Source organism: Ptychodera flava, chromosome 5 (genome assembly GCF_041260155.1).
Source record: "Ptychodera flava strain L36383 chromosome 5, AS_Pfla_20210202, whole genome shotgun sequence".
Lineage (NCBI taxonomy): Eukaryota > Metazoa > Hemichordata > Enteropneusta > Ptychoderidae > Ptychodera > Ptychodera flava.
The window spans coordinates 34,614,930-34,631,183 of record NC_091932.1 but is presented as its reverse complement, the minus strand read 5'-3'; the positions used below and the strand labels follow the sequence as shown (position 1 = coordinate 34,631,183).

The following is a 16,254-nucleotide window of genomic DNA, read 5'->3' as shown; positions in this document are numbered from 1 at the left end:
ATGCCCTTCTCAAAGAGGGACTTGTGACAGCGCCACTGCTCGGAAGAAAAAGTACAGTCGTCATGAAGAACCAGAATAGTTTAGATATCATTTCAAGAGTGAACGTAAGATAATAGCTGACTTTCTATACCTTCAGTTTTGCCTACGATATGTTTTCATAATACAACTGAAAGTTCAATGTGATGTGCCTTCGGCGTTGCCATATAATTAATTAATGTAAACATTCTAGTAATTTATAAGAATTCCTTTGTCAATAATCTTGAAAAGTTCTTTCAATTGTAAACTTAGAGTGATAACTGTTAAATAAACGGTATTTGTGGAATAACACGCCCTGAAAACCATGTTTTCTTGATTGTATAGCCTTATTTTTCGGCCCGAAGCCTTAAATACGATTGGAACTTCTTTGGGATAAGTGGATGGTGAAGTAATGTCGATTTAATCTGCAAAAGTAACCTCATCTACTTTTCTTTATCAGTTACACACTTGTTTTTATCAGTAATTTGTAATATTGCAACATTTAGCTATAGATGACCTAACACTTTTGAGAAATATGAAAAATATGAAGATCCAATTATCCCAAATTAGTTCCGATCGTGTTCTTTGCAAACTTTTTCGTGAATTGAAATCGCAAAAATTAAAATTTTTGTACATATTCAATATTTTAGCTTTTAGTGGTCACCTTGAATTATCAATATTGTAAATAAACAGTATTTTTTCTACATGAACGAAGTTTTTTATTTATCAATTAGGTGGTTTGTTTGAAAAACCTGGATTATTGAGGTAATATATTATCTTTAGATCTAGAATTCCGTCTGTTTTACAAACAAATGTCTCTAGAGCTCAAAATTTGTAAGTCTAGCTGCTACAAAGTAAAAATAGTGTAATTGCTGTACACGTTTACCCGTCTATTTTTCGATGTTTGAATTTAATTAATGTTAAGTTTAACCCTTGTGGCGTCACCGTAATTGTGGCAAAAGTCCCGGTAGCTGTATGTTTTTTTTAGTATTTCTTTCGTTAAGATGGTTTGAAATCAAATGCATCATATTATGTAAAAGTTCTTCCCGATTTGTTACCGCAAAATTGAACCTTGTTCAAGCACTGGCGACGGACGCGCAACTTAGATTTTTTCGACTGCACAACGTTTCGTCCTAAAAGTAGGACTTAGTCAGGTAGCACCTGAGGAAGTCCTACTTTTAGGACGAAACGTTGTGCTGATATAATAAACTATTTGAACCAGCAGATTGGTGCGTGTGTAATATCCTACAAACGAATTTATCATAACCACGCCACCGAAAACACTTCAAGTACAAAATAATAATATCTGTTACTTAAGTTTCATGCATCCTGCAATCTTCAGACAGAAGTACTTACTTTGTACTTGAAGTTTTTTGTGTAATTATTCATAACGCTCTGCTTTCTTCATCGAGCACTGTAATTCGAAGGACATCTGTATACTTACACACACACACACACACACACACACACACACACACACACACACACACATCATATATATATATACCAAAACTTGTTTGTATCTTCTCAGAGGGGTAAAGTGCTCGATGCAGGGATGCAGAGCAATATTACGATAAATATGAGAACACATCAAGTATGTTTGGTACCTATTACTCGATCGCGTGTATGCGTGAAACTCGAGTAATAGGTACCAACATACTTGATGTGTTCTCATATTTATCGTATATATATATATAATATATATATATATATATATATATATATAATATATATATATATATATATATATATATATAAGCATCTAAATATAATCAACCGAACCGTTCATTAAGGATTTAAATACGTGCATTTTAAAGACAATATTATTTAATAACATCTCTTATTGGATGGTATTTTTGTAACTTAATGCAAAAAGATAAAGCTATCAAGGAACATACTACTCTTATGTTGATAGAATAAATCCGCCAGAGAAATATTTAGGCCTTGCACTTTATTGAAGAGACAACAAAGTTTGACTTCCGGCGAATAACATTCACGTAAAATATTACGCAAATTTCGAGAATGGTGAGTTTTCGGGTTTTCACTATATATTGTGTTTCTACAAAACTTAATAAGGTTTGGTAAGCTCATCAACTCAGAGTTAGCTGCTACATTCATTCCAATTTTTCTCCACACAGAAACTGTCAAGGTTCTGTCTAATGTTCTCGACGTTTTATCACAAATATTAGATCAGTCGAATGTTTTTGACACTTTTCCCGAAACGTGTACCTGTTTGGTCAAAGTGGCTGTTTTAGCGATTCATATGACCTCTAGGCCCGTGTACTGGTCAGATGTCAATGTTATAGACATCCTATTGCTAATAGATAACTTCCAAGCTAAAAGTATGTCGATCAAAGTAAGCATAGCTGACTCCTTTTAACTCCTTTGAGCTGAGCAAAATTTACACAACAATGTACTGACTTCCTGTCCTAGGCCACGTTTGTCTTTGCAGTAGAGGCACAAACATGCATTGGTATCGTTGAGTTGGCCATTGCTAACCGTAAAAAATCTGAGTATTTGCAGTTTCCTGTGTCATTTAATCGCATTGCAGAGTGGAAAATAATCAGAATGCTAGTGAAATGTTTAATGAGAAGAGTGAAGTTCTGATCTCTCATTGCACAATGGCTCTCAGTTTTAATATCATTAAACGTGATCGTTATAACATTTGCTGCCATGCTGTTTACTTCGTGGCTTGTAACACGGACTCAGGATGCAATTTGATTTGCCAGGTAAAAGGAAGTCCAATTAATAGTTAAACACGACTTCAAATTTTATTCAAAAATGTTTTAAGCTAAAAGGTATGGGGCTACCAATCTAACGTAAGAGCCAACCTTTGACTTTTCGAGTGTGATAGCAGAGAGGTAACAAACACTTATGGATATTAATAGACGTGACGAGTTGTGACTCTTGGTTCTGATAGTCACATCTGGCAACGTCTAGATCCGTGTGGAGGGAAACTGTCATGCAGAGTTCGTATTTTAATTTTAGTGTGCCAAACTGTTTGAAGCGATAAACTACAAAAACGTGACAAAGAGAAGAAACAGTATTTTTTCAGATACAAAATGTGTTATAGAATTCTCGATATCGTAAAGTTCAAAGCCTGACTCAATGTCGTAGAACCGATGTCGATCAATATATATTCACGCAATTCGTGAATGTAGTCTTTCTTTCTTGCCGAAGCCTTTCTGTTTTGCTGTAGTCATCTTTCATATTCCTAAATACGTTGGTTCCGAACTGCATATTGAACTACTGAAGTACAAATCAGCCTACTTGGTTGCCATCTTTTCGTACCGCCCATTGTATGAAGACTTAATTGAAACGCACATGACCTATGGATGCAAAATGGAAAAGGAAAGTTAAAGGAAAGGAGCAATGCACAACGAAAGAGACAGGCAAACGGAACACAAATACGGTCACAGAGGAGTGGAGATAAATTAAGTAATTACTTAGTGTAGCCCACAAAGTCTGTCTATCTATCTATCTATCTATCTATCTATCTATCTATCTATCTATCTCTATATATGACATTGTATACATTATATATATATATATATATATATATATATATATATATATATATATATATATATATATATATATATATATATATATATATATATATATATATACATAATGGCGCAATGTGGAAGAAAAACATTATAACTCTAATACAAACCTTGACATTGCCTCTGAGGGCTCCATAAATATGAACAGCTATGAACACTATATTGAAGGTAACGGAGAGTGCCAATAATATCAATGGAATGTAGTTAACGGAGCACCTTAACACTTTCCTGAAATGTGGTCGTGCTGAAAGATATCAATTTAGAAAGAGATAAAAAAACAGAGAGATAGAAAAAGAAGACAGACAGGTAAGGATAGGTTAGTGATGATAAATCGCTATCCTTATATAGTAAAATTAAGGACCGCATATGACTTCAAGTCCCGTTATTCTGTATAAATGTCACAGATGCTCTGTGTAATGTGTCTGCATATGGCATGCAGTTGTTCGGATTGTACAAAAATTATTTAATAAGGTTTTTATTCATTACAGTTTTAATGCAAGGGAGTGTTATGTATTCCAAGAAACTCCGTTCAATTTTGTTATTATTTCGAGACGAGTGTCAATGGAGGAATTTGTTGGGTGTTCTAATGAGCTATATTCTTACGTGTAACATGTGTTGTTCCCTGTGACCACTCTTCCGTCACGTGCTTCACAAATGCCGTTGAGGTTTCCGGGAAGTGCGCTGTCAAATTGACAATTCATAAGTCACACTAATTCAATTCATCAAGAAACCAATCATTCGTCAGATGTTACATTCGACGTATTTCCAAAAAGTTATCAATTTGTTCATTTTGTAAATTACAGTATTTGTTCCTTTACTCCCGAACTCTTTCGAAACGCCTGGTGTTCAACACAGTTAATATACCATGTTTACTATTGACAACTGAATGCTAGTCCGCAATAGAATTTATTTGAACACTATAAGATTGCGATATTTTAAAATTTGCATTTTTGGCAAGGTAGTGTACTTTATATCAACATACGTTGAAATGAAAAGGAAATATGCGTGGTATGTAAAACTAAAATATTTATTATATTATGAAAATTTATTGTCAGAAGGCGATAGACGTTTCGTATTCGTATTATTATGAATATCTATCTGTACTTTCACCATATACAATCAAAATAGCCATATGAAATAGTTTAATTTTTCTTTTTTGTAATTTCTGTACTCCTGCCAGTATTTCTATTTTCCCATGTGCTTTTGACTTTTATTCCGAAAGCGAATACTCTAGAATATATTATGGTTGCCTTTGATGCATTTCGTATACAATTTAGTGATATCTCTATATAAGTCAGTCTCAAATGTTGTCGACTGTAGGAATATGGGTTGATTGTCAAGTTAAAACATGGTGAACTTATAAAAAGACAGCAAACACGGATAAGATTCATGTCTTACCACGCACGTCTTGTTCATGTGTCTGGTTTTCTTCAGTAAGTGTTTCTTCTAAAAAAACGAAAATGAAAAAACTGGAAATGTACTTTTAACAGAAACATATGTTAACTTTGCGCTTTTCATTTGATAGTCACGTTCATTGCTTTATTTATTGCAATACCCGATCAGTAAAGGTATATAAACCTTTTTAGGCTTTCTACCACTGCATTTCTAAAAAGTAATTGACAACGTAGAGCTGGTTATTTTATTTCTTTCCTATCGCAAAAGATGGTCTTACGTCACATAACGATTATCCTAGTATTACCAACATCGTGAAAACATTTTGTATGAAAAGGTGTAGATTGTTACATCATGGTGACATTGTATGCATGATTATTATCAAAGACTTAACACAATGAATTAGTGATTTAATATTTCTAAGTTTGTAAATCATGCATTAGTGGTGAGTGTACATTACCTCTGACTTGCATTTCAAAACGTATAGATTCGACACTTTTGCGGCGAGTGACTGTGATTGTATAGAGCCCTGCATTTTCATGCCCTACATCAACAAAATTTATGATAAGGACATTTTTCTGTAGGGCTGGGTAGATATGCTGATAGTGTTTATACAAGTTACATTTTCGCATTTCTCCATTAACATTTTCCATATCGAAAACGTGGTCTCCAACAGGATCTGTTAATGCGATATCTATGGAGTTCCTTTCCCTCAATGGTAAAGTGATTGATACGTTTTTTCCCAGCCGTCCCATCACGACTTCAACGCCTTTCGAGCTGTATGTATCTGCATCTACATGACACCAATAGGAAATGTTTAATGTCTATCATTAAAAGTATTTGCAAATTAAAATGATCTAGGTGATTATCAAATTGGTGAAGTCGTATGTAATTGTATGCTATTGTTTATCCTCGTTTTCAATTAACAGGCTTTGAAAGCAACTTAGTGCTAAAAATCAGCCAGCTCGGTAACCGTATGCGCTAACCCGGAAGGAAAAAAACGACAGGAGGATAATAAAGAGCTATCGTCAGATAGCTGATTACAATTTGGATGTCAACTATTCCGACATAACATTGTTCGTGTCGCTGAAGAACTGGGTACACTTTGTATTTTGAACTCAAGGAGTAAATATCATGCAACTTTTGAACCTATGAAATTAAACGTATTGTTCTTATTGTGACTTGAAAGACCTATAGAAATCAACGCACTCCCAGATATGACTTTAGTCCTTGACGTTGTCATGGACAGTTCAATCCTTATATAATATGCACTGTACGTATATCCATCATTTCCAAACGCACACTTTTGTGAAACTCTGTAAAATGTGAATGTGCTGAAGGTTGTTAAATAGCAAAGAAGAAAAATTATTTGAGAAGTAAACAAATTATTAGGTTTTCGATGTTTAATGAAAATGTTACTCGCCTTTTATCACGTTTACTGTGGTTTCCGTTATCACCATATGAGGATGTGAAATTGAATACCAAGTATACTTGGATCGGCCATTATTTTCACCAGTGTTTGTTATCTCGAAAACGATCTTACCACCCTTTCTGCCAAAGCTACCGTTACTTTTATCGTAGCAATTTGTCGTCGACTGTTCTTGATTTCCTTACGGAAGACAAAACGATAATATAGTCATAAAGAATCTGAAAATCTTACATAATAAATAATCGGAAAATTGCACAACAGCGAAAGCTAGTTTTACTGTCCCAGGATTTCTCTTTCTATTTCGTCGTAAGAGAATATACATATCTATATTTGGTCGAGAGAAAATAAAGATACGAAGGAAGATATGTCTGCCATTCTATGGTAGTTTTCAACGTCGAACTTGGTATGGAAGAAACAGTAAAGCAATGAACACAGAGTAGAAGCATACCGGTATTAGAAATATTGACACAGAGAGTTGTATTTTGATCCATCAGAGCAGGCACATCGCTAAGTGCATCGTCAATCACATTAGGACTTAGCAGCAAAACTTTGGTACCCGTCGTTACGTAAACGTCAAAATTAGGAGGAACAACAACTTCATGGTCATTAGATACTTCAACTCCTGGAAGATAAATTTAAACAAGTGTGAAACAATTACAAAACGTTATGAATCAAAAAGTAAATGATAAAAGACCATCGAGGTGCATTCAAGGTTGTTAGCCAGTGTGTAGGTATTTGCAACGTGCTGCTAACTTGGTATATGATTATCATGAACGACCTCTTAATAGTTGTGGTAATATACAATTGTCATTGAGCAAATGTTTGAATGTGTTAGGAGTATTCTGATAAAATGTCCGGGAAAATCTTACACAGAGGAAAAGTCTTAACAATTGTATCGATCATTGTGGCGCTCTTTGCAGAATACCTAATCACACAGCTCATATAATATTTGCAAATTTTGTATGATAAAAGAACAATGTCATTATTATCTTGCGTATTTGGGATTTACGAAGCCCGGTTTACAATAAACTGTAAATTGCTCACCAATATTTTCAGGACAGGAAATTAATCCTATCGCCTTCTTGAAACAAATAAACGTGGTGAGAACGATAAACTTGCGAGTAATCTTCATTATATCTGTAAAACAACATGTTTTTGACAACACGATGAAGATCTCGTTATGTGATGCGAATTTTGCTTCGTTAAAATCAAACATACTTTGGGCGATGAAGACGTGTGTATCACTGATCACTATTTCATCGTTCAAAAATGATGCCCGACTTACAAGACAAATCTGTTTCTGTATTCCACTCACAAACGCCCATACAAGTATTTGTCTCTTGCGTGCGACTGCATTCAAAGAATGCCAAACAGAACAAACGCCAAATTTAATCTTCAATCGTACTAAAAGTATTGGGACTACACTGATCGGTGACAGTAGCGCGTTATCCGTCATTCTACGTTATTCTGTTGCTAGATGACCCAGGTAATGTCATTTCCATTTGAGAAGTCAAATGTCGCACAACTTTCCACTGCATTACAACAACGTGAAGATTTTCAAAAACTTAATTAACAATCTGTGTCGTTTTAGAAGAGAAAGCTAATTACTAGTAGACTTACTGTTGTATCTGTTGCCTTTGCATGCGCAGTCTAAACTAACCACAGATCAAAAGCAGTATGACGCATGATGCAGCTGTTAAATCCATGTCGTTCCTTTTGTGTCCTCTAAAAATGTCGATCAAGTAGTTCGATATTAAACGAACCAATTGTACAGCGGGATTGAAGTGCATCTGTTCTTTGCTTCATACTGGATTGGTGTTAGCGTTAATAATGGTTTCGGTATCTGTTTACATATTGACTAGAATTTGGATCTGTGCCAACAAATCACAGAAGACGCTAGGAAGTTTTGTAAACGATAGAATTACTGGGATCAGTGTCTTGCTGTACTAATTAAATAACTTTCACAACTGTTACATGCATCCAAATTATTTCAGAAACTTCCCGCTAAGCAGATAATGATCATATTGTTATACCTTGTCCTTAAAAATTAACCTTATATGTAACGGAAAAATACACAATGTGTTACCTTTGATGTAGAAGGCTGGAAACGTTTATGTGATATGCGTAAGCTAACGACAAAGTGCAGTTTTCAAGAGAATTCACTCCACTACCTGGGACTCCGCGTATGAACAATAAGTGGTTAGGCCTTTTTAAGCAACATTGTTGCAAATTTTACATAGAGAATTTGTGATGGGATATATGATACAAGATTGTCATATTAAGTGCCGGAACCGACTACTAATAAATTTTATTCCAATTCGGAACAAAATTTTTGTACAAATAATAAAACAAAGACTTTTTACATTTACTGTGGAACTCCATCGTATACAGGTATGGTCAAGAATCTCAAGACCGTCCTTAAAGATTGATATATACCTCGGTAGACATGAAAATTGTATTTGTTGTTTCAAATATCTGCCTTTAGTCGAGAAATGATCCTATTGCAAATGTGTTCGTATAAATAGGTTTCATCAGTTTGTTTTGCAGTGCAATCCAACATTACCGTCAAGCCGCTCCTATGATGAAATTTTGATCTTAGCATAAATAGAAGAACAATGATATTCATTGACGTTTTCCACTTTTCCACGATTCGATCAAATATTATATGATGGCCCTCTGTCGTAAATTTTATAAAGTCGAAAACCGTAATGGGATGTATGTGTAAACACGATTTAGTAAAAATCTGGCATAAGAAGAAATTATTACGGTGTGTACGTTCAATTGTATTCGTCTTTCATGAAATCGTCCAATTGCCATTGCCTTTTTGTCACAAGTGTTTGAACGTTTAGAAGTGCTACTAAAACGTCCAGAATTGATTTTACCAACGTTGCAGAAGTTAAATGATACATGCAATAGGCCCAGTATATATTGTGCTCTCTCTACACACATTGATATTGTGACGATGCAAACAAATGGTTATTTTCACGCTGAAAGTTGTTATTTTGAAACTGTTATCCCCATTAAAGATGTACTTGTACTGGCATATGTTCAGTAATATGGTCTTAATCTCTTCTGTATTTCGTCAATTGACTATCATTTTGTATGCTTCGTGTTTGGTACTTACACATTAATAAAGCTAGTTACCGCTTTACAGTTTTGAAACTGGTGTTTCAAAATATATTTACCAGTCATCATATTCGGGCAACTGCATCACCTGTAAGGCCTGTAGTGTCACCTCAAAACAGTGTGTTTCTCTCGGCCTGCAACCTTGTGACGCAGACTGTTTTGGGTACGACTCGCATTGCGATGCTCAACGTATACTGTTATACTTGCTTTAATTCTTCATTTGAAAGTGGTGCTGCGAAGATGTATCAGTGTGACATATATATGACTCGGTACGAAATTAAGTAAAGATAAATCCTATGGATAATGACGTAGAGAATAAGTAGATGAATTATATATATGAACATTGAAAGAAGAAAGACTATCAGAAAAATACCGTGATTTTATGAGAAAACTTTAATAATGAATATACAGACTATGTAATACAAAACTGATGGAAGAGATTGAAGCCGCGTGAATTGTTCGTAATCGACAAGAATTCGACGTCACAACGTTTTCCGTATTCTGGTAGAAAAACTAACTTCTTCAAATTTCCGAGGCGTATTTTTGTTCAGATCTCAAATAACTGTTTGACATCCAATACAACTGCTACTCAGGCTGTCATTTGCTACGTTTGACATGGAAGGAGTGCACAAATTGAGTCAATGTAAACCCATTGGGTTTGGCTACATTTAGCTTTTCACGTCAACAATAAAAGTGACAGGAAGGTAAACATTTATTTATTCCTTCTTATGTGCCCCCTGTAAAGAATATGAAACCTATATACGGTGACAAAACTTTGAGATTCTTCATATTTCACAGTGAAGGTAACATATCGATTTACGCCTATTTTGGTTAAACAGGTCATAGTTTGGTATATGTAAATGGGAAAATAGGTTGAAACTTTACAACAAGCATGCTGACAGCCATATTCGTCGAAAGGCTTAACTAAGACATAAACAGCACATTTCAACCAAGCTGAAATCTTAAGAGCTACCGACTCTCTCAATTTTCTATCTTTCAACGTAAGATTCTGTGACCATCGTCACGGAAAAACCCGTGTCATTTCTAAAAAACACAATCTTCAAAAGCAACAAAAATAGAGGCTCGTTCATTTTTAAATTAAATGTAAATTGAAATTTTCATAACGGTGTAATAGTAATGCTTTAGTTTCCATCGTGGCAATGAGCGATAGCGTGTATTCACTCTGAGCGTTGTATTCATAAATTGAAATCGCGAATAAACCAGCAATGTCTTTGTTGCGCTACACTTCAAGTGCTTTGGTTCCGATCTTTTCGTTTATTCCATTCGACGAAGAATTGAGTGTCGTGTAGATAAGCTATGGGAGACAAATGAAAAAAGATGGAAGACAGTCACGTACTGATTGACACATAAAAGAAAGATGCTCAAATAAAGGAGGAGAGTAATATTTTTAGTTTCTCAAGGTGTCAGTAATATCTTCTGTAACATTATTAAACAGCATCGAGACAAAAACTTGTTGAAATGGTGGTATCCCTTTGTACGGTAACGAAGAATAAAGTCTTCAGTGATTCATTCGATTAAAATTGAATTCTTTGAGAATAAAGCAAATGCGACAAGTGTTGCTCTGAGGAATTTTCATGGATACGATCAAGTTGAAATACAAACCTTTGTTTTTTCTCTGAGTTTGCAGACCTTACATGCAGTGGCGGCAACAAAAACAATGTTGAGGAAGAGGGAGAGTGCGAACAGTGCCATCAGTATGTAGTTAACGGAACAGTAGAACACATTCTCGATCGTTGCGTCATCTGAGAGAGATACATACAGACAGAAAGACAGACAGAAACAGGAGAGAGAGAGAGAGAGAGAGAGAGAGAGAGAGAGAGAGAGAGAGAGAGAGAGAGAGAGAGAGAGACTATCAATCACTCGCTAAATCAATATTCTCGTCTTCATAATGTATTGTTGTCTGCAGGTTTCATATGTACATTTAGGGATTACAGTAGTCTTGTCTTTACGTAGCACATGAATTGTTCGTGCTTGCTGTCAGCTATCGGCATCTCGGCACTCTTATTCGCTAGTAACACATGTTTGAGGTGAGAGCGGTTTTATGTACAGAGAATACACATCGGTTCCACAGTGACAGAATTCGTGTCAGTCGTCTTTTGATTGGAGAAGCCGTGTAATGTGTTTGAGGACATCTGATGATATGAGAAGGAGTGTGTTTCAGGATACAGCGCCTCAAGCATACCTGTTGTCTTCAGACTGATTTTCTGACTGTAACCTTCACCGTCGCACGTCTTAACTTGGCAGTGATAGTAATCAACGTCATCGTCATTGACGTCTTTAACTGTTAGTGTGCTCTTGGTGATGCCATTGACAACACGGTGTCTTTCGTCGTTCTGCGAAATCAAAGTGTGAAATTTTATTGAGTGTATGTTATTGGTCAGGAGGATAATACATGTTGCTCATCGACACAAACTTTAAAAATGTGCCTTCATGAAGGGTAACGTAGTGCTTTATGATATCTTTACTGAAGGCGATTTATTTTATTCCGTTAATGTCGTACGAAAGGATAAAAGGGAATTTTCGGGTGAACTCCAGTTTTCTACAGATACCATATTTTAATTGTAGCAAGTATTATGAAGCAAAGTCCCTTCTTTACCAAATTTATCATTAGCTAATCGTCTCTTGACGCATCGTGTTCTTTAGAATTGGTCAAGCATTTTATTTTGTCATTAATTATATGATTAAGCCGATCCAAAGAGTGTACTTTACTACTACGATAGAATACTATGAGTCTATACGGAGTCTTACCTGTATTTTAATATCGTTGATAAACCACGTTGAAGTGAATATCTTACTGTTGGCTGTGCATTGTAGTACAGCCGTGTCCCTTTGAAACTCTGGTTTATGTACGACGGTGCTGTCGACATGAACCTCTCCTGAAAAATATTAAAAAGAAATGTGACTTAGATTGTGCATATTGATAAGATGACTGCGGTATAGATAACAGCTAAAGTACAAGTGTGAATTAGGTTTATGATTTACCTTCAACTTCAATGAAAACTGACGTCCTTTCAGGATTCCTGAAAGCATTTGGAGTGACTGTCAAAACGTGTTTTCCCTCAGAGGTACACTTTGCGACATCGATTTTGTTGATTGCTAGAAAATTATGTCGGTGAATTGGAAAAATACGTGATGCCTTATGATATACGTAACAGTCTTGGGCAAATCCTTGTCTGTTCTCATAAGAAAATAGGATCTTGTCAGCCGTTTCATACGCGATGTCTTTGGCATCTTGTAAGTCCTCGTCCAGTTTTAATACCACTGACATATTCCTTCCACTCGCAGCATTTACCCAAAGTTCAGCCGAGTTGCTTTCTGGAAAATCAAGAACAGAGCAGAAGTTAATTCATAATCTTTCGAAAGAGTTATACCGATATTAGATGTAAGACAAAGTCTCTTCGACGGTTAGTCTCCCAAGAAAGTCTAATATCACGCCAACTAACTTAAGTCTTCCATTCGTTCCTCACATGTTTGTTGTTATATTGCATTCTGCGTTGTGGACGCATGGTACTGTGTCGTTTGTTAATGGCGGTTGTTCAAGGGTACTTCACTGCAAATGGCTTGCCGCATTGTGGTGCTTGTCATAAATTATTTGAAATCATTGGATTTGTTAGCCTTTTCTACCCGGACAATATTCTATTGATATAAGTGAGACTGCATGGAAATATTCAAGTGTCATATAGTTGTATTAGCATGTGTCGTTAAAATTTGAGGTAAATTGTGAGGACTGTTCTGCTCACAAGTATTTTACAGACGAAAATGAATTGTCTCGCAACAGTATAAACATGGCAGTGCAACGAAAAGACTTGACGAGCAAATTTTTGTAAATGTTAGATCGTAATCCACTGGCACGGCGTGTATAAGACGTGAAACGTACAACATACCTATGAGACGGATATTCGTTTCCCCGATGATATCTTCTGTGTCACGATATGTCCATACGTATTTAGATTCGTTGTGGTAGCTTTGTAAATTGTAAATGTTAAGACTCCAGGTTCCTTTGTATTCTTCGAGGCTATGCTGAGATACTATGTAGTCAATATGGCTCGGAACTCCATTGGTACACCCAACAACAGTAGTGTCGCCTGTAAAAGGTGAACACAATTGATTTGATGAAATCAAGTAGCCGCATGCCCCTAAATGCCATTGGCACTTAAACGTTATTGGAACAATATTTCGAACAGTGTTAAATTAAATCGCTATTGCTCAGTACATAATGCAAAGCCTTAAACAATAAATGAGTCCAGAAACGGTGATTCCATGACAGTCTATATATTATAAAAAGTACCTGCTCTGTGTCTTGTTACGCATATATCTTTTTCCTCTGCTACGTAAACTCCAGAATCCAGAATCAAGTTAACTCCTTGCACTACAGCAACGTCATAATTTACAGGAACCAAAATATCATTTTCTCCGACAGCTTGTGATCCTAGGTGTCAAATTCATGAGAGAAATGATGTTAGTTGAATGTGCGCTCTTTACCGTTCGATGAATGTCTGTGAATTTACGTATCTTTGCTGCTCGTAATTGAAAATTTCAAAATGTGAATTCAGAATGTGGAAAAAACATGGCTCGTTAGGATCTATTTAAACCACTAGATAATGAAGCGTTGCTCTTGGTCTGAAACATGCATTTTATTCAGAGTACACGCCTACTTGATCGATAACACCTACAATTTTTGACGCGTCCCAGACAATTGCCAAGGTCACTGTCATGTCTGAGTTTCGATTCCTGAAGTTGAACTCCAAATGTCAACAGCAGCACTTACCGATGACGGTGAAATCACAATGAGACTGGCCAAAAGTTTCCCTCGATACCAAGAACAACAACAGAATCAAATAACTTGACTTCATCGTTTGTAGACAGACTCTAGAGGCATAATAAAAGAACTGTGTTTTGGTTTGGCTGTTTAATTTCAAAAGTCATGTTACCCACGATAAATCCAATTGGGCTACATGCCAACACTATGGCGCAGCTAAATTTTATCTAGCTTATTGTATTCAAATAAGGGGAGGTCAGGTACGCATGTCGGCTTGTCAGACTATTTTATCAACCTTTCAGTGCTCTACATATAACTGAAACTTCTATCAGTAAACCTGAGATAAGTTTTCTGCAATCCGTTTGACTAATTATAACTAACCCCCGTATTCATCTTTTTTTGCAGAAAACAGCGATTGACAAAACTGGTCTTGAATGGTTACGTTGAAATCGAAATGGTGAATGCTTATGGCGAAATCGAAAATGAGAATTGGAATACATTGTATAAAATGAGTGTCAGGATCCGATTATCTGTGGTGTTAAAACAATAATGCTCTTCCAACTTAGTATTTTATGGTTATGTTGATGTTATATTCATCCCTTTCCATTTGTTCATTAAAAGGCACTGATTTTTGTTTTAAATCGTGAAAAATTTTGTTCTCGCTTTCTCCCCTTTCCGGCATTTTGGGTTTGTATGTGTGGACTCCACTTTAGCTGATTGGTTGTGTCAAGCGAGTGAAATGCAAACATGTAAGGGAATGGTCGAACATATTCATGGCAGCCTTACTGTAAAAAAAGCCACTCACAATATCTAGATTAATTTAATTCAGTTCATTTGTAGTTGCAATAAAAAGGATCTTATTTGGGAGTCAACTGTACTCTCGATACCGACTTCTTACCAACAATCAAACTAACCAAGCAACAATTAGATTAATTGGAGTTTTCAAGAAAATTCACAATTACTTTTTATCACTATCAATTAGTCCTTAACATAACGAATAGCAGTAATTCTTTTTTGTTGTTATTTTTCAAAACTAATCTCCGAATGACTTATTTTGACACCATCACTGAATGTAATATTCTGTTAGTTACTTAGCTTCATAGTGTCTAAAAGACATTGCAGCTAGTCTTCTTGAAAACTTTTGAACTTCCTATTTCACTTTATACATATTGATAATTTTTTTCGCTAAGTAATCCAGAAATGTAAGTAGTATAGGGCTTATCGGATTTCGAAGCTAAGTTTACTGGATAGCAGTTTGTGAGAGAGAATCAAGAATTAAATTAGTTGGCACTGTCAGTATGTTCACGGTAGCAATTTAAGAATGTTGTTGCGTTTTGTTGTTAGTAAACAGAGCAGCTAGGTAAGAAAAACTGGTGCGCAATTCCCCACCCTACTTTTTGTTCACCGAGGCAAGGTCCAGAGTATTCAAGTGTGTGATCTCGTCTGATCCAGTCGAAATGACATATTTGACATCGCTTACTTGCCAAGTAACCGATCTTAAACGCAAAGTTATAATTCATTGTGTGATGAAATGTAGTCATCATACAAAGACTTGTTTGCATTCTCAACATTCTTGAACACGCTAGTGACTGTCAACCAAAATCTCAGACACATTGTACATAATCGCTGCACTTGAAACATAAAGACTTGCATGTTAGAAGGTATAATGTGCGACGCATATTGTACCGCTGATAAAGAGTCATAAACGTCCGATGTAGCTAGAGAACGATGGTGTATTCAAGCGTTGATCATGATACTTTCTAATGATGTATGTGACGTGTAGTTAAATGTATTATCAGGCTGATCATACCTTGTTTTGTTTAACGTTTTGTATTTAGCAACGTGTGTGTGTGTGTGTGTGTGTGTGTGTGTGTGTGTTTGTGTGTGTGTGTGTGTAGAGAGAGAGCAAATTATACATTTTATTTGTCTTTCATCTGAGCGCTTAT

The 16,254-nt window shown here is 35.7% G+C and overlaps 1 protein-coding gene across 1 annotated transcript; it reads right to left on the bottom strand.

The window, feature by feature from the left end:
- Positions 1-9,899: 9,899 nt before the first annotated feature.
- LOC139133732 (uncharacterized) lies at positions 9,900-14,487 on the bottom strand. The gene is made up of 8 exons (XM_070700498.1): positions 14,318-14,487; positions 13,838-13,978; positions 13,434-13,634; positions 12,532-12,864; positions 12,298-12,425; positions 11,732-11,882; positions 11,152-11,291; positions 9,900-10,843 (listed from the first exon to the last, which is right to left on the bottom strand). Exons 1-8 carry the CDS (start codon positions 14,400-14,402, stop codon positions 10,769-10,771), a joined length of 1,254 nt encoding a protein of 417 aa, XP_070556599.1. The 5' UTR covers positions 14,403-14,487; the 3' UTR covers positions 9,900-10,768.
- Between the last annotated feature and the right edge of the window lie 1,767 nt (positions 14,488-16,254).

What these genes read in the sequence shown, in the direction of transcription:
- LOC139133732 (XM_070700498.1), bottom strand. Translation starts at nt 14,402, where the DNA reads ATGAAGTCAAGTTATTTGATTCTGTTGTTGTTCTTGGTATCGAGGGAA. An exon ending in TTGTGATTTCACCGTCATCG is followed by an intron (nt 13,979 to 14,317) that starts GTAAGTGCTGCT and finishes TTTGACACCTAG; the next exon opens with GATCACAAGCTGTCGGAGAA. An exon ending in TCAACGATATTAAAATACAG is followed by an intron (nt 11,883 to 12,297) that starts GTAAGACTCCGT and finishes TTGATTTCGCAG; the next exon opens with AACGACGAAAGACACCGTGT.